Raw genomic sequence first — 22,018 nt, 5'->3', positions numbered from 1 at the left:
TCCTATTACTTGAAAAATGTCTTACACAATAAATTGAAATGTAAATCTGTGCCAAAACATTCAAACAAGCCTTTGTAAGTATTGGAAAGTGAGTTGACTTGACTTTTCGTGCACCTACAAAACCTATACGATTATGCCTGATCCATGCATCCATGGAGTTTTCAAAGCTGGTAAAGCCAAAGAGGGTCAGCTAGTTAAAATAAGACTTATGTTGTTTAGCTGCAGTGGAGGAATTATAGTTTATGTGTGGCGCTCCAGGTTGTTGGATGCCGTTTGTAGGCACATGGAGCCGGTGGCGGTGCTGCTCGTTGTGGACATCAGGAATCAAAGACCACCATTGTTGGAATGAGAAGCAGATGTTAGAGAGGAATTCTCCTGACTGCAGCAGTTTTTTCCTTTTTCATGCCTGAGCTTTAAGAGCTCCCTCAGTCCAATCTCCCTCCCCTCTGCATTCTCTCTTTCCCCCTCTGTTGTGTATGTATGCAGCCTCTTCCTCTTCTTCCCCCCTGTCTCCTATAGTTTGACACACACTACACCTGAAGCTATTCTTAAATCAACATGATGACAGCCTCCTTTATTGGGTCCGTTCCTCTTTCTCCGAGCAAAGGGAGGTTTTCTTTGGCCTCACCTTCCAATGGCTGGACGCGGAGTCTCTCCACCCATCTGATGTCAATGGAGGAGGGAAAGAATGAGAAAGAGAGAGGTTTAGCTGTGACAGAGGGCCTCTCTTTCTGTTTCCCGGTGTGGAATTTGGTGTCCAGCCTGACTCTGAGGTTTGCCACGTTGACACAATCCCTGTGTCAGGCTGAAAGGGCAGGAGGAAGCTCGGTTGGCTGCTCTTTGTTTGTGCGTGTTGATGTAGATGGACTCCAGCATTGCGTCACACTTCGTATGGCGGTGCGATGGGGTGATGGAAAGCAGCAGTCATTTCATTACCCGGCACTCTCGTCACTCACACTAGTACACACTGGTCCCCGTGCAGTGTGTAAGAGAAGCCACCCTTTAATTTCACAGTGGATATTCTCCATGTGGTGATGTCTCATGCAGAGAGCAGACATGACGCAACTGGCTCTTAAACCCATCAATAATGACTGTACTCGCCAATGCACGTCCTATATTGACGTCAATGTACGTCCTTTATAGGACATTAATGTAAGTCCGTAATCTTTTTTCTGGTTGCAAATATAAACGGTAATCAATGTGGCTCTGTTTCAATGGTTGTTTACGCCTTGTTCTCAGATTTCACACCTGGGACAATTACAACTGCTATGTCCACTTTTGGATACCTTTCGACTTCTACCTTGTCCATTGCTGTGGTTGGTGTTCCACTACGTTACCTCATGAACACATTTGATTAGGGCGGGTGACATTTATTCACAGACACACAGGATCTCCTGACTCTGAAGAGTCTCCATAGATTGTTCTTGGAGGGGTGTTTGTGTGAACTCGAATGTCCGTAGAAGTCTGAGATCCTCTCAGCTCAGTTTCTTGTGCTTTTGTTGCACTCAGAAAATCAACTGCTGTGTTTGTCATGTATGAGTGACACACTCTGGAGAAAGTCCAGACCCAAATCTCTGGTCATTAGTCAGAGTTCATGTCTGAAAACGAGAGATACCGATGTCACTTAGCAAGAACTTTTATCAGTGATAGCTCAGAATGTGAAGCTAATTAATACGTATTTTAGCTTGAAGACCCAAGACAAAGTTGTCTCTTATTAACTGTACAGAGTAGTCATTTATAGTCATGAACACAACGTCTTGGTCATCAATGAAATGCCTAATCAATTACTAAATGATTGATTTTCCTCGCCTTCCTCGCCTTCTGTCAGTCAGCAAAGAACAAACGCCATCACCTGATGATATTGAGATTGGAATATTTCGATTTGGTTTTCAAACTATTCTATAATTTCAGTGAGCAAACAAACAGCTGGAGCTGGAAACTGCACCAACCCGGCAAACGGAACTGTGTACAACAAGGTTGCACCTGTAAGCAATGTATTTTCTGAAAGCAATTGACCCTTGTTTACTGGAATCACTGGTGGAGAAGTGAGTGATGGACGGAAGTAATCCAATTAGAAAGATCTTAGTACTAATTAACCTCCCTGCCATCCTGCAGCTCGACTCTTCCGTAGCAGCTCCTGACATGTGGCTTTAGTAACAGAGCGGGAGATTTACCCAATGAGTTCATGTGTTTACCTGATGTACACATGTCTCTCTTTACCCGTCTACCTGTAAAACATGTGTGTTGTGCAGTGCAGTGGAGTAGTCATGGGTTAGGCCCATGTCAGCAGCAGTGCAGGGAACCATCCCTGTCATGGCTCATCAGCAGACTCTGCTGAGTGGCTGTTCGGGCCGCCACACTGCACATCCAATGACCAGCTTTAATGAGAGCTGATGCTGGATGTCAACAGCATGTGGATTTACTGCTGCTCTGCCCACAATGCTCGCTGTCTGTGCAGCACCAAAGTGGTGTTATGTGTGGACGGCAGTCGCATTGAATGGGCACTTATCCGAAAAAGCACTCTCTTACTCTGCGGCAGAAGGACCAATACTGCAGCTGAAGCTGTTGTTTATTGGCCTCGCTCAGTGATGTTTCCACTGCTGACCTGCTGCTCGTTTTTTTCCGTTTTTTTTATTATTATCTTATTCACTGATTTAAAAGTTTTCCACAAATCTTAATCTTTGTGGTGGAAGACCACACTGTCATGTCTTTAATATGGCCTTTGGCCTTACACTACAGTGAAACCATAATGAACATTAGCACAATTCACAGCACAGGATTCTCTCCCTGGTTTTCCAGCAACTGACGAGTTTACTAACTTGCCAATAAAAGCTCCTCATAGGTGTTCAGTTGGCAGTTGCTCTATCACCATGTGTGAATTCTTCCAATTAGAAAGACTAAGTGACACGTATTGTATGTCACTATGTAATTTGATTGGACTTCTGTCCATCTCCCAGTATACAAGCACTAGTGGGGAATCGATTTATTGAATGAAGTGAGTGCGAGTCTGCTCCATTAGCTCGGTTTTAGCACGTTGAGTCGTCCTATGAACCATGAATTTGTCATATTCAAGTCTTTTAGCAGAGATAGAGCACAAAATATTCTGTTTACCGACTTTTATTATCTCCGGGTATCAGCTGGGGGCCAGTGTGTGTGTGGTACTGTCGGCTGACGTACAACGCTATGCCAAAAGGACACACAAAAAGTTGCTGATATACATCAACCGTCTTCCATAACTTCCCTTTTTTTAATTTGGATGCAAATACAACTACATTATCTGTAGACGATGCAGCGTACGTGACAACATAACAACATAAAACAGAAATGGCAGAGATCATTGACAACAAAGCTACTTAAAAAAATCATCATTCAATCATTATTTCCTGTCTAACATGTTCTTTCTCGATGTGGAAATACTCGTTTTAGGGCTTTTCCTCTTAAAGATAATATATTGTGTGACCGCCTGAACTTCGCTCTGCAGAAAACCCTCTCTGTGGTGGGAATTTACCCCAAATCCTCAGTTTCCTCATCTTTTACAATTCAAATCCATTTCCTCTTTGTGTTTTGACCCCACCCCACTATTTGTCCTGTCTGTTTTTAATGACAACGTGGCTTCCAGGTGAGGGACATTATCGACAGGATGAAGTGATAATCTCCAGTGATTGTTCTTAAACATTCTTTTGTCTGGTCTGAGACTTTTCACACCCCCTGCTGGTCTCACTCGCCCTCGGGCACAGTTCATGCTGACAGATACTCGCCACTCTCGCTGCAACTGTAGGTGTGTGAAGTGTGAACATTTGAGCTCAGGAGCAGAATAAAGACACATTCGTCAACCTAGTGTGAAAACACTTCAGTTTAAAATTCACCGTGCTGATTTTATGTAACGTCCATGCAGCATTGCTTACCTTCTGCCTTTAAAAATAACAAATTCATCTTTTAATTCAAAACAACGACAGTGGTAAAGATAAAGTAACGTGTTGGGGTATCTTTAATAGGCTCAATATCCCTTTTTTCTTAACTGACACTGATATCATTAGTTGATTAGTTGTTGCAGCCCTTGTCCAATGTATTAACATCTTGGTTTTTATGCAGCTATGTCCTCATTTTTGTCTGCAAAACGCCTTGAAATGAAGGTTCTGCAGCTGTTCTAAGTGAGAAAGTGATAGAAATTGTTGGGTTTTCACTACATGAGTCACTCTGCAGACTGTGTGTGCATTCGTAGCATCATTAAGTTCCATCGGTTCCTGTCCAGACAGATGTTCACATGTTCCTCTGGAGTCACCGACATTCCCCTGCACTGAAGTCACAGAATCATGGTTATAAACAGGAATGCTGTCCTCCTTTTGTGTTCATCTGTCCTTTATTTTTAAAAGTCAGTTAATCAACTTTCGGCCTATTTCATTCTGCGGACCAGGATGTTTATCATCTATACATATGAATGTACCAACATTAAGCCTTCTTTGTTGTGTCTCCACAGTGTCAGGCAGCAGCTGACGTCCTCATGCCCTGCCCTGTGACTCCTGCTTGGCCTGCTGAGCCCATCATAGGTGCTTGTGTGTCTGTTCTGGGCTGCAGCGACTGAGCGCTGGTGTCGGCCCCTGCTGGTGCCGGTGGAGGCGGGTGGTGAGAGGGCCCAGAGCCCCGGAAGCAGGCGGAGGGGCCTGTCCTGTCGCAGCCACACGAAGATGAACAAACTGAACTTCCACAACAACAAAACCATGCAGGACCGTCGCTGTGTCTGTGTTTTTCTGCCCAATGATGACACACTCAATGTCATAGTCAATGTGAGTAGACATGGAGTCATTTCACGTGAAGTAGAGCTGATTTTAAATGCATGAAGAAGACCTCAAAACATTCAGGAGGATAATTGAAGAAGAAATATCCAGTTCTGTTTCAAAAAAGATATATTGATATATTGGATTTTTGACTCCTTTTTAAATCCAGAAGTAGGCAGTATTGTATTATGGACACTAACTGTCGTAAAATACCAACCAACCAGCCAATTTTGGGAAATGAGAAGCTTAACAACACTCTCATGTCTGTGTAAATATGAAGTTTATGCGATCATAAAGACAAGGAACACCATAAAAACATGTTATTTTGTAAAATCGAGAGCTGCTTTTGACCAGGACATCTGTGTCCGCTTCTCCAGTCTTTATGCCAATGAGGTATTGATCCTCTCATCTGACCCCAGGCAAGAAATTATATTGTGTCTCCAAGAGGTCTGCCAGCTACTTTACCTAACACTGCAGAAACACTCATACAAATGCACCAACTGTCAGTGTGGTTTATAAGATGTCAGACATCAGCATTCTGGTATCTCATGTGTGTTTATGTTTGTCTTTGTGTAACAGATGCAAAAAAAGCAAAGCAAAATTTAGATCCTCCTCTTGTGTCCTCCACAGGTGAAGACTTTGTGCCAGGAACTGTTGGTCCAGGTGTGTGACCTTCTGAGGCTGAAGGATTGTCACCTGTTTGGTCTCAGCGTCATTCAGAGTAAGATTTCAGATATTGCTCCCCACCTATGGTGTGTGTTTGTGTGTGGTCTGATGTGTTGTCGTGAGCTGTGTACCCTTTGTCTCTGTAGTTTACCCATCAGCTGAACAGATCACTCTTAGCTTCCTTGTCCTCTTCACCTCTCCATTCCAGAACCAAAGGAGACTAAAGCTCGCCTTTCTACACTTATGTTGCTGTCAGACCAAAACATCTTCTCCATTTCTGTTTTTGTGCTCCCATCATACTCTCGCCATTAGTGTATTCACTATTTCTTCCTCCTATTAATAAACAAGCAAACACAAGAGGCCGGAGTATCATTTGTTGAGTGACAGTTATCAAAAGTGTTGAGCAATAAAGTATAAACCAGGGTTTATTAGTCAGATGTGAGCCCAAAGCTTATTTTCTGTTATGAAATGTGTGAGTTTCCCAGTGATTGGACAACATGTAGATACAACGGTGGAGTGAATCCATTCACATAAAACTGAGGAACCAGACAGTTACTTTCCTCAGACAAATAACTTGGCTGAGAACCAGGAATCGGTCCTCAACGTAGCATCTCTCACCTATCTGTCATGTCGGTCTCCAGGGAACCAGGGCTCCTTCGTCCTGACTGGCTTCCTTTGTGCATTCAGTCTGAGGTTGTTTTTACTGTGATAAGACTCAGCGAGGGGCGCACGCCTGGATTGAGTCACTGCGTCTGTCCCGTTGGCCGAGCAGACAGCCTGTGACACTCGCAGGCGACTGTAAATGGAGAGTAAATTGCAAAGGCAGTGTTTTTCAGACAGCTGGCCTCCACATGAGCCAATGGCAGCACAGCAGGTCAGTTGAGCAGGAGCCAGTGGGTCTGATGGTGGGGACATTCCAGGAGTGCTTGTCTGAACGGCGTGAAATCCCCAAGGCAAACAGAGGCCACCCACTCCCTGTGTGTCACCCCGGACCGCAGAAGAAGAGCGAGCATGAAAATGCAAGAGAGATCAGCTTCAATTACAGTTCTCCAATTGTCCCATGAGACGGTGCTAAATTGGTTTTGCAAATCATTCCCCACTTCTGTATTTTTGTGACGAGAAGATATAGTAGTTGGTAGCTCAGGCTAGCTCCTGTGTTTTAATTTGAAAATACCATTTTAGCGTAAATCGCTGAAAACTGACTTGTTGATCAGGAATCAGGAAGTGAATGTGGCCTCAATATTTTCTAAGACCTCCATTTTTAAAGTGTATCTGTAGAAGAATATGAGTTTTTAAGTGAAAGTGGAGTAATGTGGATGTAGCTGTTGGGTTTTACCCCCAACTGCAAGAACTCTGATCACAAGGGAGCGGAAACGCTACAGCTGCTTTGGATTTGGCAGTGCAGGGCTAAAAAGATGAAAATTTTGCTGAAAAAGCAAGATTTTTTTCGAGGGTTTTTTTCCGGTTTCAGCCTGTCGACTGTGAATATTGTGTTGATAGACTTTTGACTAGACAGAGAGAAACATTTCCATCCATCACCCATGGTTCTTGGAACCTGTTTGATCATGAAACGAGTTGCCCCACAGCATTCCAGTTCGGTTTCATTTCTCCATCAATCTGATATTTCCCCTAAAAGATCTTGTGACACTTCTCAGCACACGCACGCACATGCACGGACGCACATTACCTCTGTAGTTAACGTCTCGCGTACACATAATCTGACAATTACGCTCCCGTCTATGAAAACTGACAGAATAACAGACAAAAATTAAGCGTCATTATGGCTCACCATAATCTTCAAAAACATACGTTCCACTTAGATTTTTACCAGGGTACAACTGCAAAAATAAAACCCCTCTCACAATGAGGTCTGTGGTGCTCGGCAGCAGGGATATTGTTCCTGGAAACAGTCGTCTCTGTTGAGTTTTTTAAAGTGTAATTTTTGGATTCCTGCAGCACCACAAACTGAAAGCCATTGCCCTCAGCTGTAATGAGATGGCGGCAGAAGTCTCAGCTGCGGGGATGTCAAATCATTACCAAACAAAACACGAACATTTCCGATAAAGTGTTGCACGTTTAAGTGAAAACGAGGCAAATCCACAAATCCACGATCATATATGATTTCATAGAATGCATACAAAGCTCGTGCTGTTGACTTTTTCCAGATTCCTTTGATGGAAAATATTTCTGTCATGAGACGCTCGGCTGCGGCTCGTCCTTTACTTAAGCTTTTCATATCATAGAAACTGTTGAGTTGTCAGATCGTCACGCTGCAGCTCATGAACGGCGTCACTTTCGGGAGCAGATTAAGAGTGAGGTGAAGAAATGAGATGGAACACCAGAGGCTCGGAGCACAAAAGGGAAGTGCAGACGCTGTCTGATGTGATTGCTCTGACTCGGCCTTTTGAACAAGGCACATTCAGCAGGGGATTTCTCTCTGAGTGCACATCAACATGAACACACCTGTACGTAGAGCTGATCCTGTCTCTCTCCTCCTCCTGACAGATAATGAACACATCTATATGGAGCTGGATCAGAAACTGTCCAAATACTGTCCCAAAGAATGGAAGCGAGAAGCCAGCAAGGTAAGAAATAACATGCAGGGTTTTTCCAGTAAGAACTGTAAGATTTCCTGGATTTGGAGCTTCTTCTCTGTGGGATTTTACAAGATTTGTCCAAATATTTGCATCGCACAGGAAGTGGAAATATCTCGTCTCCTCTTTTTGTATTAATTTAAAAGTCTAGTGTGTACAAATCGGTGACATCTCATGGTGAGACTCCTCCACCCACCCATCCCCCTTTCTAACCACATCAGGGAACTATGGTGGCCTTCGCATACCAGAAAGGAATTTGTTCTTCTTTGTTTGTGGAGTAAACTTCCACTTCAAAGAGCAGAATGGACACTCAGGCTGGTTTGCTTATTCAGGCTGCTGTAGAAACATGATGGCACAAGATGCCAGTTTCCACAAAGTAGGGTCCTTGACTAAAGTACAGATAAATTGCTTATTCTGGGGCTACAAAAAACATATTTTTTTTCTGTTTTATTTTAATAGTTATATATGTGAGTGTACACTGATGTGTCTGGGTAACAATCACTCCTAAATGCACAAATCAATTACAAATGATTTAAAAAAAAAAAATGCTGATAATAAGATGCGATTGTTGAGCACAGGTTTTAGCTTGTTTGGAAGGATGATGGTAGCAAATCTGGCAACCTCACTGGAGCCACAACAACAAGCCAGGAAGTCACTGTGTCTGGTTGTTGTTCTCCAGACGACAGTTAGCGTCCTTCACTCCTCCACAAACCACAAATTGTTGTTTTTATAGTTTTATTTGTGTCTGGGTCAGGAGTCGGTGAACTCTTGAAATGAGACTTTTTTTCTGTTGTTTTTTTTTTTTGTTTAGCTTTTTCTAAAAAACCAGCAAGGGTCTCTATTTCCATCCACTTCAGTTCATTATGCTAGGCTAGGCTAATCTTCCCAGACCCGCTCATACACTGAAGTAAACCACCTCACCTCACACCAAGAGCTCCTTCTGCTTTTTAACTTTGGTACCTCTGTGTACATAAACTCACAGCAGATTAGTGTCAGTTGATAAACGTGTTGAACATGTTAAAGTGTTGTGTTTGCTTATGTCGTTAGCTGTCGTTATGTCGTTAGCTCCCCGCGGTTGTCGATAATATGGACTTTCACTTTGTTTTTCAGGGAATCGACCAGTTTGGTCCTCCTATGATCATTCACTTCAGAGCCCAGTATTACGTGGAGAACGGAAGATTAATCAGGCAAGTGGCGCTCCAACGTCCCTCAAATGTGTTTGTTTGGCAGGTGAAATCACAGACATGTCATTATCTGTAGAGTTAGTTAGTACTATTGGACTACGACAAAGGAAAAGTATAGGTAAAGTTCTGGTCTCTGCCTCCAGAAGTCCATGAGTCATTTTAAGCAGCATTTAACATATAATCTGGGTAATCCTGCTCTCTTTCTGCCCCGCAGTGACCGTGTAGCCAGGTACTACTACTACTGGCACCTGAGGAAACAGGTGCTGCTCTCTCAGTGTATTCAGAGAGAGGAGGCCTACTTCCTCCTGGCAGCGTTCGCCCTGCAGGCCGACCTCGGCAACTTCAAACGCAACAAGCACTTTGGGAAGTACTTTGAACCGGAAGCCTACTTCCCTCCGTGGGTGAGTTGGTCTCACATCTGTCCTGAAACTTATCAGAGGCAGAGATGATTTAAGATGGACTGACCTTCTTACAGAGGACACCCGTGTTTTCCTTTCTGTCTACTCCAGATCCCTCTGGCTCTTTCCTCTCCTCACCTGACCACATCCTGTAACATTACAAACACAACCTGACACACTTTTCTCTCCTGCTCTTATTTAAAGAGCAGACACTTTGTTTGTTTTTAGCTCGCGTGTGCGCCCGCAAACACTTCGCATGAATCATTTCTTATTGTTGCATCATTTTGATTTGAACACAATTAACTTGTTTTCTGAAATGTCAGATAATGAAAAGTATATTATAGAGCTGAAGGTGATGTCTGTAAAAAGCTTGTTTTAACAGAATTTTGATGGTTTGCACACTCTTCTCTTTTTAAAAATGGACCCAAATTAATAATTAACACAATTAATCTATTCTTCTTTTTTTTTGTGCCTATGCAGAGCAGTAACACTAAATATAAACTGATGATGCCATAGACAGTTTTGTTATGCAATAACAGGATTGTGCACCACTGATTTTCATTTTAATTGGATTGTTGAAACACTGCGGCAGAGAGAAGAGAAAAAAAAAAGACTTGATGTTAAATGTTAGTAATGTAGTAAACACATTAATGTATTAGAATGGTAAAATCCCTCTGCGGTAAGCTCGTCTGATATTTCACTGAGTCACGCAATGAGCGTCTCTGAAAAACATCCAGCACTTCAATAAATCCAAGCTGAAAGAGAGCAGATGTGAACTGCTGTATCACTGGAGCTGAAACCTACAGTAAAAGTGGTGTGTGAGGCAGACAGTGCTCAGTGTCCTGCCCTGCGGTGTGTAGGCCACAGTATGTGGGTCTGTAGCCACCTGCTATTAATCACACTGACCAAATGTGAGTTGGGACAGCTCCACATCTGAGCATGTGCGATAATGAGAACTGGGACGCCGCGTTTATTTTTGTCCATGGTCGTAGCACACGCGCTTTTTTTATTTTATTTTTTTTTAAGCTTGAAAAATGCTTCTGGCAGAAGCTGCTATTCTTTCCTCCATCAATCTCCACCGTCATCATCCGTCACGGCCGTGGCTGCCACACCCGTCTGATTGCCCTCCACTTCCTGCGATTAGCCCCCTGCCTCCTTATCACCGCTTGACGCCGGCGTCGACGGGAAGCCGCTTTGACGATGAGCGCTACTCCACAGTAAATCCCTCGCAGATTTAGGCGCTTAGAAAACTCACTCGGAAAGATCTTCACAAAGTCACATTTAAAGCGGAGAAAGTGTGTTTCTCATTGAATCTCTGCAGGCTGACATCTGTTCGCCCTGCAGCAGGCGACCTCATTATCCTCACTGGCAACTTGCGATACCAATCTGCTGTAAACGTGTCTGTACAATTTCAACATTTTGACATATCTCTCCTCTGTCTCTCTCTTTCTCTCTCATCCCACTCAGGTGATCACTAAACGTGGTCGTGAGTACATCCTGAGGCACATCCCAAACATGCACAAGGACCAGTTTGCTCTCACAGCTTCAGAGGCTCACCTCAAATACATCAAGGAGTGTGCACAGCTCGATGATGTCACTGTCCACTACTACAGACTCTACAAGGTGAGAGATCGAGGGCTTTGTTTTATACCCTGCACACCAAGGTTATAATAGTTTTTGGATTTTTCATTAGTTTTAGTTTTCATTTAGTTGACTTTGCCTTTTTCTTTTTTAAAATGAGTTAGTTTCGATTAGCTTTTGCGTTTAGTGATGCAAAAAGGTCATAGTACGTATAGTGTGTCATAAAAACCCAACAAAAGATGCCAATTTTAAAATGTATTAGGACAGATAAACAACTATTTCTGAATTAGTCTACAAGAAATTAAAATGTGCATCATAGTGCTGAGGTTGGATGCAGTTTGTGTGTCAGGTAAAAATCAAATAGCCAACAGACTAAAGACACACGTGAACATAACATAACTAATAATAAATAACCCTCATCAGACACATCACACACAGCTCAATCTCAACAACAAACCCAATAAAAGACGAGTGGTTTGATTCACTTAGATCAGGGGTGTCAAACTCCTTTTGTTCAGGGGCCACATACAACACAATTTGATCTCAAGTGGACCGGACCAGTAAAATAATAGCGTAATAACCCATGAACAACAATAACTTTTTCTTTGTTTTACATTTAAGGAAGTAACTTTTTTACAAGACGTGAAATTTCTTGAGAAAAACAAGTGCAATTTCAACAATATTATGCCTAAATTTACCATATACACATCACACTGGATCTATAAAGGCACAAACATTAGGTCACAGGTATCTGGAAGTGAAAAATATAGTATTTTACATTACGATCAGATTCTAAATGTAATGGGAAATTTTAACATGTTCATCCCGCGGGCTGGATTGGACCCTCAGGGGGGCCGGTTCTCGGCCGACGGGCCGTATGTTTGACACCCCTGACTTAGATTAACCAACTCAACCCAATAACCAATGTTATGTTTAACTTTCATAGCCTTATGTCCCACGTTGTGAACAAAAACAAATTGAAAACATATTTATTATGAATGAAAATACAATCTTCCAAAATTGCCGGCAGAAAAAAAAATAGACTTCATATGAACCCAAAAGGCAGACAAAAAACTAAGCACATTTTCTGCTACAATTTTGGTTAGTTTTGTAAACACACAATTCAGTTTCAGTTCGTTATCATACTCTAGTTTTTATTTTTATAGTTTTATAGTTTATAGTGTTTTTTTATTTTAGTTTTCGTTATTTTGTACAGTGTGAAAATCATTGCCTTCCACTCGACCACTGACACACTTGATGTTTAGACGTAGACACGTGCCAAATACAAAATGAAATACCATAGTATATAAAAATAAGGCTAAGAAATAGAATGATTAATCGATTATTAATTGATTACTAAATTAATCGTCGACTATTTTGATAATCCATTTTAAAACGAGCTTTCTGATTTTTCAGCTGCTTAAATGTGAATATATTTCTGGTTTCTTCGCCCCATATAACAGAGAAATCATCAAAACAAAGACAATTTGGTGATTGGACAAAACGAGACGTTCGAGAGCATCATCATTTTCCACATTTGGTAAACACAGATGGAAATTTCAGACAACTTTTTCTGACCCGAATCGAGAAAATGATCTACAGATTAATCGATTATGAAAATAGTTGCAGCCTTACATAAGTATGCAAGAAATTATTCAAAATATCTACAGGAAATATGTACATTTAGACGATGATTTATAGTTTTGTGTTTCGTTGTGGCAGAATATCTCACGACATTATTACAACTTATCTATGTCAATATTTATACTAGTACTGAGCTCTTGAGCAGAGAGTGATGTCTGTGTTTTTGTCGCTGGTTTGCAGGAACCTTGATGCGTTCAAATCAAATTGTTTGCAGTATTTACTACTCACGACGAGCCTGTTTGTGTGCTCCTCCGTCACTTTCACGACCTGTTCATTTTCCGGACGCTCAGATTTCGATTTTTCCTCTTGAATGCGGCGAGTAAAGAGGCGCTCGGTTTGTGACAGAAAGAAAGTGTGAAGCGTACAGTTCGGGGTTTATTTCAATAAAAAATAACTTCATGGCCAGTTTGAATGTTGTTTACATTAGTTATTGATTTGATTTGACGGTGCACAGTTTTGCATTTTACACCAATAATTAATACTGACTCAATCTCATTTCATTTGCTTTCAACAGGACAAGAAAGAAGTAGAGGCGTCTCTCACGTTGGGACTGACTTTACGTGGAATTCAAATATTCCAGGTACAGTTTAATGTGGCTTTTTACTGTCTTCCTCCATTATATGTCCCTTTGCTAAACCGAAATGTGATTATTGTTGTTAATGGTTGAGTTCTAATAGTCATAGAAAAACAAACATCTCGAATGAAGAGTTTCCATCCATCTGCCTGATATTTCAAATACTGGTCCAAGTTCTAACTTTCCCCCAGCAGTGGAAATCTTCACGGTATCACAAATCAATCTGCGGTGTTTATGTTTCGGGGTTTGAATATCGCAGGCGTTACTGAAACAACATGGCTCAACCAACAGCTTTTTTTATTTTTTTTATCGTTTTGCTTATTTTGCTGTGTAAATACAAAGCTGTTGGACTGTTATAACCTTTTGTTATACCTTTTTTAAAACAATATCAGTCCCTTTTGAGACGTTACAGAAAACGGTCCGAACTCCATGGACAGTAGACATGATATATGACTTGTAAGACGACTCCGTTACTGCGACGATCAAGTTGGAAACTCCTCTTTCGAGCTCACCGACGTACAGGTGTCGTGGTTTGACTCTCCTCTGTGTTGCAGAACGTCGGCTCAGTGAGGCAGCTGTTGTACGACTTCCCCTGGACCAACGTGGGCAAACTGGTATTCGTGGTGAGTCCCGTGCATCATCAGGACCTTTTTTTCTTCACACACACACACACACAAACACACGCTATGCTTGAAAGGAACTCATTTCATCGAGTGATGATGAAATCCGAGCATTCCCCCGGCTTATGGCGGCGTTTGTGAACGCTTAGCTCATGCTCATGGTTGTGGAAATTTTGACGCCAGCCCTCTTCTCTCCACTTGCAAGTTCTCTGGAACAAATCAGGGATTTAGAAAGACTTTCTTTGCATGTGCACACACACACACACACACATACTGTATTTCCCTGCTGTCAGCAGCAGTATTTTCCCTCCGATGATGTACTGTACACGCACAAGCCTCTTGGTTTTTTTTCCGTTTCATTAATAATTGCTCGTGCCGTTTTAACGGAAATGCTGTTCCGAGTCGGCCTGTCATTAATTTGAGCACAGACGTTTCTCCTATTTTTGCTCACGCGGCGTTTTCTGTTATCACAGGGAGGCAGAGAAGCTCAGATTCACTCAGTATGTTCACATGACGCATTCAAAGAATTGTTATTTGAATTATTGTGTTCGTCAGACTTTTAAAATAGTTTGGTAGTCCAACTGAGGTGTCTTAAAATTGGAATAAATACACGTAGATAATGCAGTTGGAAGTTGAATTTATATTGTATGTTTACGTCCAATCAGACTAGTCTTTGGAGTGACGACAGATTTTATGCTCTGTTACCTTTAAGAAGGACACACTTTGAAGTAAATGAAAGGTAGAAAGACACGGAATGATGCTTGCAGTGGAGTTTATTCAATAAATCAATTCCACGTAGTTCTCTTGGACACTTTCACTTTCTTTCCCAGTCGGGCTAATAATTACTGCTTCTTAGCTCCTTACTTCTTTATAAACATGGATGATCTTTACAGGCGGGTTTTCCCGACTTAGAAACTTTGTCACCTCAGTGTTTGGACCCAAGAGCCGGTTTTGGCTTCACGGTGAAGACATCCTGTTTTCCTCATCACTCGCTCTTTTTAACGGTGGTTTTCCCTGCATCTGCTACGCGCCGCGTCGTGACAGTGCACCAGCGATGGCGTGGCTGTGGTCTCGATTGTGGACACGAAGGGCCTCTCGTGGCCACGTCCCACCCTTCTCCCGAATAACAGGCTCCCTTCCTCCGCCCCACCCTTGAGTCACGTCATCCAACACGGCCCAGTGCGCCGGAGAGGGCGTAGTGGACGCGTGGGTCAATAAACACCAGATGTTGCAAATGTTTGGGGGTATTTTGGATACAGGCTGTTGGCCTGGACGACTTGAGCTTGCGTTTGGTGTCATTGGTTGAAGGGGGAGGAGGGGCACGTTGTCTGCTCAGTGTTATAGAAGTTTGGAATTCAGTGTTCTGACGCAATAAGAGGAAAACAAAGTCACGTCTATGCTTCGCGTGAGCTTGGGAGAGTTTGATGTGCGCCCACTGAAGGCTGAAGTCATCACCTTCAGCGGTGATGCAGGGAGCGTTTCCATGTGTGTGGCCCGTCGGGGAGATCTGTTTCAAAAGGGTTGAGAAAGTTGTCCAGCTGTCTCGTGCGGAGACATCAGACGGACTGATCATGTGTTGTGCATGTAAGAGGAAACTTTTCAAAGTGGTTTCTGAACACCATTTAATAACCTGCTCGACACTAGTCTGCTCTCTGTTTGTATTTCCTCTGGAATAGAGTTACTGTCAGCAGGGAAGCAGCTGAATCAGTATGTGTGGTTTTTTTGGAGTGTGGTTATCTTCTTCTTCTCCTCTGCCATAAATAAGAATCTTGGAACACACAGACGTAAAACACTCATGAGTAGAAACAGAGCATCCTAACTTGTGGCTATTAATAACAAACATCCACAGATTCCTTTTTTAAAAGCTACTCCTTTTTAGGGCTGCAGCTAATGTTCATTCCAATCAGTTTATTATTTTCTTGATTAACCACTTTAAGGTACCGTAAATTCCGGCCTATTGAGCGCACCTGACTACAAGCTGCACCAGCTAAATTTAAAAATTTTGTACACTTGAATATAAGCCGCAGGTTTTCATGTTGTAAGCAGTAGCGGGGCCAGGATTCAATCTCTTATCAAAGGAGTTTGTTAATGAATATTCAACTTTATGAATGGCGAGTGAGTGCGCGTGACTAGCACTGAATGAGTGGGCCACGGACAAAAGTGGGCCCACCTGTAACGCCGCGTATGGTTGTAACATGAGATATTTACATAGAAAGACGCTACACGGGCGTTTTTCCGTTGTTGTTTTTATTAAAACGACGTAATTTAAACACGGGGTGAACATGCCTGCATGTTTAGAAAATAAAACAGCACCGACACGGCATCAACATGCCTGGTTAGAAAATAAACACTTCACCAACACGACAGTAACACGCCTGGTTAGAAAAGAAAATACTTTAGCCTACCAGAAAAGTCGTTGCTCGCTATCTTCATCTTCTTCTTGCGCACTAAAGCCACTGAAGTCTTCATCTTCAGCATAATCTTTCCCCGCGTCTGTCTCACTTTTGCGTTTACTGCTAGAGAGTGCCCCCCGGTGGCCGCACCTATAAATTAGCCGCACCGTTGTATAGGCCGCAGGGTTCAAAGCGTGGGAAAAAAGTAGCGGCTTATAGGCCGAAATCTACGGTATATACAATTTGGATGAAGTTTGGCAAGTGCGCACACTCCTGCACCAAAGTTCATAGAGAAAATCAGCATTTTAGTGGAGCTGCTACTGATCGAGGCGGCAGAGCATCAACAACTCCTTTGTGCCATGATGTAAAATTCACTGATTTTCTCTAAGGAATTTGGTGTGGCTGGAGAGCAGTTTACAAAGGACAAAAACTTTGATTTCCACTCGGAAAAAACACTGTCTAAACATAAGTAGAGTAAAGTGGGTATAGATTGTTCAGGACAGCCCTTTGGCAAGTGGTTAATATCAGAATTTGCCTTTTCCTGTCCCTGCTGGCAGCCACATTGTCACAGTGAACCATCCGTTTTAAAGCGACGACGTGCTACTTCTAAATGAAGGGAGTAAATATGAAGCAGATCGAGAATAAGTTTCAAGTGGTTCACATAAAAAGAAAAAGAACCCAGAGTGAATAGCTCAGGGGTTATAAAATAGACATGTGATGCAGCTGTTCCCGGTGTTGACTCACTCACTTTGGCTCGCTCACACCTGGCTGCTGCCCAGTGCGACGTGCGTGTTTCACCGTGTGGCCACTAGGAGCTGCAGAGGAGCCGTTGAAAGAAGAGAATATTTCTCCTTCACTTTCCCACCCAGACTTTTTCCTGCCAGTCCACAGTTTAGAACAGGAAATCGTTCAGACTTGTGCCCAGAGAGAACGATCTTTCATGTTTATGGGAAAGCCACTGTCAAAGAATGTCAGCTCATTTTTATGAACTCGTTTCCCTACCGTAAAACTTGGAATACCTCCACTTTTCTTTACTTTAAAACTAATCTAAAAAAAACGTCTGGATAAATGAAAGGAATCCTCCGTCCCGTGGTCAGAAATGTGCAACTCTTAGCATTCTCACAGCCTTCAAACCCACCCGTCGCTTTTGAAAGTCCAAACCCTTACAGAAATTGATTGAAAACAACCCCGCTGACACTAAAGACAGCTGTTATTCAACGCAGAGAAAAGCACAAACCCGCCATTTTAGTTTTTCCGTGTATTCAGCCAACATGTCCTCTCCCTGAAATACTTTGGAAAAAAAAGGCTTTGTTTCAGTGCGAAGAAATGAGAAACAGACACACGAAGTGGCCACTTTCTGCTTTGTGTTTGGCTGCAAGACAGTTCCTCTGTCTGGCACAGTTTCACATGCACATTCCTGTTTCATAAACTTGTTTTATTAACTGCTGTAACTCATCCTGAGGTCCTGTAATCAGCGTTCATGTCACTTCTTATTTCTCTCCTTTCCGTTCTCTCAGGGGAAGAAGTTCGAAATCCTCCCAGACGGACTCCCCTCGGCCCGCAAACTCATCTACTACACGGGTTGTCCGATACGCTCCCGCCACCTCCTGCAGCTGCTCAGTAACAGCCACCGGCTCTACATGAACCTGCAGCCTGTTCTCAAACAAGTCCGTCGCCTGGAAGAAAACGAAGGTGACTGCCAGCGTTTTAAATATCGCCTCTTAGCGTCAGTCCCAGAATATTCAAAATAATCGTGGATGTGTAATGTAAGAACAGCGTTTAAATGTTCCAGGAAAAGGTTTGTGCTGCTCCAAGTCATGACATATGAAACATCCAGACATCAAAACACCAGAGATAAAAAACTGAAATACAGCCTTCATTGATAACAAACGGTTGGAAATGCCGAATGTTACCAAACCTAATAAGTGACTCAACTGGAGCTGCAACTAACGATTATTTTCATAATCGATTAAATCTGCCAAGTATTTGCTCGATTAATTGTTTGGTCCATAATATCAGAAAACCTTAAAAACTGTTCGTCAAACCTGGAAATGATGAGGTTCTCAAATGTCTTGTTTTATCGACACACCAAATGATTCACTTTTAATTAGAGCTGAAACAATTAATCGATTAATCAATAACTATTTTGATAATCGAGTAATCGGTTTGAAGCTTTTTTTCATGATTAAAATACGATTTCCAATTGTTTAAGCTTCTTAAATGTGAGTATTTTCTTCATTTCTTTGTATCATCATTTCCAGGTTTGACGAACACCGTTCAACATTTTTTAAGGTTTTCTGATATCTTATTGACCAAACGATTAATCGAGAAAATAATCGACAGATTAATCGATTATGAAAATAATCGTTAGTTGCAGCTCTACTTTTAATGATTTCTTTGTTATCCAGAGCAAAGAAATGAGGAAAACGCTCACATTTTAGAAGCTTAAACCATCGGAAATCTTGTTTTAATCACGAAAAACGCTTCAAAGCGATTAATCCATCATCAAAATAGTTGTCGATTCATTTAGTAATTGATTAATAATCGATTCATTGTTTCAGCTCTAGACTCAACAAACTCAAATGACAGAAATGATAACACAATAAAGACATTCATGATGATATTTCACAGAATTTCAAAGTAAAAGTGCCCGTTTTGATATGGAGTGATGTATACGTCACAATACACAAACAGAGGGGAAGGAAATCGAAAATATAGGAAATAATAACTGTAATTGAAACACCAAACAAGCTTATCACAAGCTTGTCACATTGGGTGTAAGTGCAGGGTAACCATGCCAATGATTTTATAATTGGAAGTTGCAGTAACCATTTTCAATATAAACGGTTGCTGTTTTGCATATTTTACATATAATTACCTTATTTGCATGTAAGGTAATCAGGCTGTAATAAGTAATAAAAATGTGTGCGTGCTCATGTGATTTCAGAGAAGAAACAGTACAGGGAGTCGTACATCAGCGATGCTCTGGAACTGGACATGGACCACCTGGACAAGCGTTCCCGGGCCAGCGGCAGCAGCGCGGGGAGCATGTCCCATCACAAGCGCCTGTCCCGTCACTCCACCACCAGCCACGGCAGCTCGCACACCTCGGGCATTGAGACGGACAGCTTCAGGGCCCCGGGTCAGGCGCCGCACAGGCCGCTGCGAACCTGCAGCTCGTCCACGACCAGCCACGGGAGCTCGCACACGTCCGGCATCGAGAGCAGCGGCAAGGAGCGAATACTGGACGATGACGGTGAGCGCGAAGAAGAAGAAAAAACAGCGGTGATTTTTGTTGTGAAGGAAATTCATTAAGATGGCGTTTGTTCCTGCAGAGATTGAGATGCTGGTGGACGACCCCAAAGATTATGAAGAGCTGCATGAGATGGCTCTGGACCAGGAGCTGTGTATCCACATCACTGAGGACATGCTGACAAAGTCTCCTGATCAGACAAATGGATACTCTGGTACACGTAGTTTTATAATGAATTTGTTCTCCTTGAGTTGAGAGGTAGAATTGTGACTGTGTGTTACGAAATTTGCGATTAACTGAGATTTTCTCTGACGCACCGTCAAGTTTTAGATGATTGAGGGGATAAATTATTCGGTGGCAGAAAGCAAATCACTTCCCAGGGAAGAAACATCCAGCGATTATTAGCTGGCACGCAATCATTTTTACTCAAGGAAATGAAAAGAAATGTCAACACTTGAGAAGAGAAGAGTGCTTTCTTTGTTTGGGAACATGAACTCTGCCTTGAGGATGAAAGATTTGTAGACGTTCCTGTTGTGTCAGCGTGAGAGTTTGAGTATTTGTATGTAGTATGATGTCATTTTGTTGCAATCTGATTGGTTTGATGTGAACCAGTTGGAAGCAAAAAACACTGTTGTTTTTCTGCCGTGACTGGATCCTCGTGATCTAGATTTAAACCCACGGCAAGCGAACCTTTGTAAAACACACTCACTGAAACGTAACTGTGCTCGTTTTCCCAGGACTGATAGTGAAAGACGTCAGCTCCTCCACATCCAGCTCCTCCGAGACCGTGGTCAAGATGAGAGGACAGAGCATCGAGTCTCTGCCGCAGGTAATTCAGATCCAACGCCAGTGCCGTATTCCCAGCAACGGGAGTACATGTTCGTGTTTATTCAATGTCCACCTGCACCTGCCGCTTCCTGCCTCCGTATCAGATGAAAAGATCTGTCTCAGCTGAATCTTATCTGTGTGTTTTCATCACAGCAACAATACAGTAGGGCTTGATGTTTCCCCAGTTAGGCTGTTTTTAAGTATACGCTTGGTTTGCGGGGCGGAGAAGCAGGATATGCGTCGTGTCACTTTCGTCTCCTGTGTTACACACTCTGATATTCTCTTATAACATCTTTGCTTAAATCTTTGTAAAGCTGTAAAAAAAAATATATATATATTTTAAAGCAGAAGTTTAAAAAAAAACATCTTTGTTTTCTTGGGGTTTTATTTCTTTGCTCCTGTTTTTCCGTTTTTTTTGTTTTATTCTGTGTGTTTACCTTGTTATGTTTTACTTCCTGTCCTATTTTCCCCCCCGATTGTCTCCCCTCCCCTGATGTGATTCACCTGTGGTCAGTTATTTATCCCCGCCTCCCTCGTGTGTTTAGTCTCTGTGATCCCCAGTGTCTTTGTTCTTGTTTCTGTTTTCATGTGTCCTGGTTCCTCTTCCGTGTTGTGTTTTTTGTATTTTCAGATCCTTTATACCACTTCCTCCTGCCTTTAATCATTTTTTTGTGTTTTAGATATCAAACTTTCCAGCATCGGATTTTCTCTTGTAATAATTAGCTTCTCTCCGTCTACAGACGTCTGCATGCAGGAAGCCCGACTCCTCCACCGACCGGCACAGCCAGTCTCTCGACGACATCCGTCTCTACCAGAAGGACTGCCTGCAGTGGGCGGAGCTGTGCCAGGACACCGCCCACAGCTACACGTTCGGCTGCGCTCAGGAGCTGAGCGACGGCAGCAGCTACCAGGGCCTGGCCGACCAGCGCGGCGGCATGCTCGGCGACCAGCACCCGTTCCCCATCAAGAGAACCAACAAGTACTTCTCCCTGGACCTGACCAACGACGAGGTCCCCGAGTTTGTGGTGTGACGGAGACGCAGACGCGGCAACCTTACGGTGACCTTTTGTCACCTCTGTGTCAGATGTGGAGGTTTTTTCAGCCCTCAGGGAACGAGACTGCAGGGGAGCGATGGATGGGGGGGAGATGAGTGAACTGGCAACATCTTCAGTTGCCACTTTGGCCGAATGACACACAAATGACTAACAAAAATTAGTCATTTGAACATGGGCTCCAGAGGAACCTGTGTCGACTTTAAACTAAAACCAAACGCTGCTCCTCCTGTGTCAAAGGAAACATTAAAAAGGGATCTCGTCATGTGCTTATGAAAAACGTTTTTATTCAGATTTGTCTCCTCCAAAAACTGCTATGTCAGCTTTAAAAAAAAAGAAAAAAAAAGACTCATGAGCAGACACATGATGAGCACATCAAGGATTTTTGTGTAGAGGACACAAAGGACAAAAAAAATCACTCCCGAGCTACGAACCAAAGACAAGAAATGACGTGTC

The 22,018-nt window shown here is 42.7% G+C and overlaps 1 protein-coding gene across 1 annotated transcript in view; it reads left to right on the top strand.

Moving 5' to 3' along the window:
* The window catches only part of frmd6 (FERM domain containing 6), a 29,628-nt gene extending 7,922 nt beyond the window's left edge, over positions 1–21,706 (top strand). Inside the window, exons 2-14 of the mRNA XM_058615268.1 lie at positions 4,478–4,784; positions 5,406–5,496; positions 7,947–8,026; positions 9,146–9,222; positions 9,434–9,620; positions 11,085–11,240; positions 13,357–13,422; positions 13,971–14,039; positions 17,947–18,121; positions 19,377–19,685; positions 19,765–19,896; positions 20,420–20,511; positions 21,251–21,706. Of these exons, the coding sequence (XP_058471251.1) occupies positions 4,686–4,784; positions 5,406–5,496; positions 7,947–8,026; positions 9,146–9,222; positions 9,434–9,620; positions 11,085–11,240; positions 13,357–13,422; positions 13,971–14,039; positions 17,947–18,121; positions 19,377–19,685; positions 19,765–19,896; positions 20,420–20,511; positions 21,251–21,541 (1,824 nt within the window). The 5' untranslated portion in view covers positions 4,478–4,685 and the 3' untranslated portion in view covers positions 21,542–21,706. The remainder of the gene's footprint in view (positions 1–4,477; positions 4,785–5,405; positions 5,497–7,946; positions 8,027–9,145; positions 9,223–9,433; positions 9,621–11,084; positions 11,241–13,356; positions 13,423–13,970; positions 14,040–17,946; positions 18,122–19,376; positions 19,686–19,764; positions 19,897–20,419; positions 20,512–21,250) is intronic.
* The last annotated feature ends 312 nt before the right edge of the window (positions 21,707–22,018 follow it).

This window comes from Solea solea, chromosome 18 (assembly GCF_958295425.1).
Source record: "Solea solea chromosome 18, fSolSol10.1, whole genome shotgun sequence".
Lineage (NCBI taxonomy): Eukaryota > Metazoa > Chordata > Actinopteri > Pleuronectiformes > Soleidae > Solea > Solea solea.
Note: the sequence above shows the minus strand (reverse complement) of the source record. Positions and strands in the feature narration are given on the sequence as shown.